This window comes from Echinops telfairi, unplaced genomic scaffold, assembly GCF_000313985.2.
Source record: "Echinops telfairi isolate 266 unplaced genomic scaffold, ASM31398v2 ScPeMD7_7469;HRSCAF=8507_0, whole genome shotgun sequence".
NCBI lineage: Eukaryota > Metazoa > Chordata > Mammalia > Afrosoricida > Tenrecidae > Echinops > Echinops telfairi.
In genome coordinates, this window is record NW_022111372.1 from 94,749,183 (window position 1) to 94,751,470 (window position 2,288).

General features: G+C 38.4%; 1 protein-coding gene across 1 annotated transcript in view; it reads right to left on the reverse strand.

The window, feature by feature from the left end:
* Positions 1-1,884: 1,884 nt before the first annotated feature.
* The window catches only part of LOC123521046 (protocadherin beta-14-like), a 2,532-nt gene continuing 2,128 nt past the window's right edge, over positions 1,885-2,288 (reverse strand). The window contains exon 2 of the mRNA XM_045284734.1: positions 1,885-2,277. Coding sequence (XP_045140669.1) covers positions 1,885-2,277 — 393 coding nt within the window. The remainder of the gene's footprint in view (positions 2,278-2,288) is intronic.

Here is a 2,288-nt window from a genome sequence, read left to right on the forward strand (position 1 = left end):
CTTCGCTTCTGACAGCATATGCTTCTGTATGTAGCAATGTAGCATATGCTAGTCACATTATGTACAGCATATGCATGGTCACACTACCTTTTACCTACACTAAATTTCAGTTATCAAACTCTCTATCTCCAATTGTCCATTAAACTATACATTTGTATATTGAAGACACTATAATTTATAGTATAGATTGGCTTCTATAAACAGTTAGTTTTGTGAATATCTCAGAGAGGCTATAAGTGATATTTAATATTCATTTTTAAGAATGATAGGAAAATGAACTTAAATAATTTTCATCAATAATTTAAAATTTCATTTCAATTTTTTGTGAAGTTTTCATCTTGTACTCTTGTGATGAAGACTATTTCACTTAGGATGATATCTTGAACTTATTTTGGTTCAAAAATATAAAAGAATAGAAACTTTAAAGTAATAAACAGCGTATTTTAAGTAAACAAAATAACATAATCAAGACCCAGAGCATTATAAGATTTCTTCCCACAATAGCATCAACAGAAATAGTTCTTTAAAATTATATACATTAAAAAATCAATAATTCAATGTAGTCACTTTTATTTTGTCATTAAGTGAGCTCTTGTAAAATGCTATATAACAACAACAGCAAAATGTTCTCTAGTAATCAATATAGAAAGTCATATTTTTTAAATGCAAAACTTTGCAAGCCAAGAATGATATGATAAAATAAAAAATACTCTCCACCTAGATGAACAATCTTTTCTTTTCTTTTTTTGGAACAAGCTTTTTAATTTGCTTTTTTAAAGTAAATTTAAAGTAAATTACAATATTGTAACATTCATTCTTAAATGTTTCAGTATCCATCTTAAAACTTAAGAACATTTACTTGCTTCAGAACAATCATATTATCACAAGAAAAAGAGCAATAGCTTCTTTTGTATATAATTTGTTCTTGTTGGGAATATACACAGCAGAAAACACATCGATCCAACAATGTCTACATGTACAAGTCAGCGACGCTGATGACATCCTTCCAGTTGGACAGCCATTCTCATCTTCCTTATCTGAGTTGTTTCCACCCCAGGAACATAAATCCACTGCCCCTGAAGAAGGCTTTCTATCTAACCTTTGGAATGGTCGATGTGACACAGACATTTAATTCTTTACTTGTTAATTTTTAATCGTGACTCGAGTAGAAGTTTACAGAGCAAATTTCTTGTCTCTTCCAGAATTCATACGTATGTATTTAGTTTCGTGCTCTTAAATGCAGTCCACATAAAGTAACAGCACTCTCCCTCGTTTCCTTCCTGGGCTCCCTGTTTCTATTCTTTCTTAACTCTTCCTTCCTTCTGAGCTCTTTCCTTGGGCAAGTGTTGTCCCATTGGCTTTGTATTGTAAGGAGTGCATGGCCGCTCCACCCCCTCCCAGCGTACTTGGCTCTCCTTAGAGGCCTGCCTGCAGTTGGGGGAGAGGGGCGGTCAGCGTTGGAGGGGAGGTCAGCTCCAGGCCTGACAGCTCTGAAGAGCACAATGTTCACGGCAGATATTCTTTATTGATAAGCTCAAGTCTTGCTTGGTTCCATCTCTCAGAGACGATTTTTGGCTTAAAGTTTAAAATGTTTAAAAGGCTATCTCAGAGCAAGTTTTACTTTTTTTGGGGGGTGGGGGTGGGGAAGGAGGGTAATTCCTGCTCAATATTACTAGGTGGACTACATTAACTTTCAAAACAAGGCATACAAATTATATCTCCATCTCCCAGCAGTCACAATAAAGACTTCTAAAGCGAATTTGAGGACAGGATGAACAATGTTAACGATGCATGCAACGGAGGCACAAGATAAATTCTATAGATTAGGTCAAAGACATTGGCAGTTTTTATGGCAAGAAAAATGAAAATTTAAAATAAATTACTCTATTGGATGTTGAATCCAAAACTACTCCGGGAGTTGGAGTTTCCACCTACATTCCTTCCAGAATCTTGGACTGGGAGGTTAGGAATAATCGGCTTCAGAAATTTAAACTCATTAGTTCCAGAACCTCCTGTCAGACACACCTCATACTGGTAGCTACGGGACAAGGTCCCCATGCCACTCACGTCCATCAAATGGTCTGGAAAGTAGCCCTCAGGAACCGGGTAGCGACACTCCGCTGCGGCCCTCCTCCTCCTGCACAGTCTCACAGCCACAAACAGGAGCACAGAGCAGAGGAAGAGCGAAGACACCGAGGCCAACGCAATGACCAGGTAGACCGTGAGCCCGTCGGCCTGCGCCTGGTCGCGGGCGCCCTCGGGCCGCGCCACGTAGGGCTGCGAGAAGC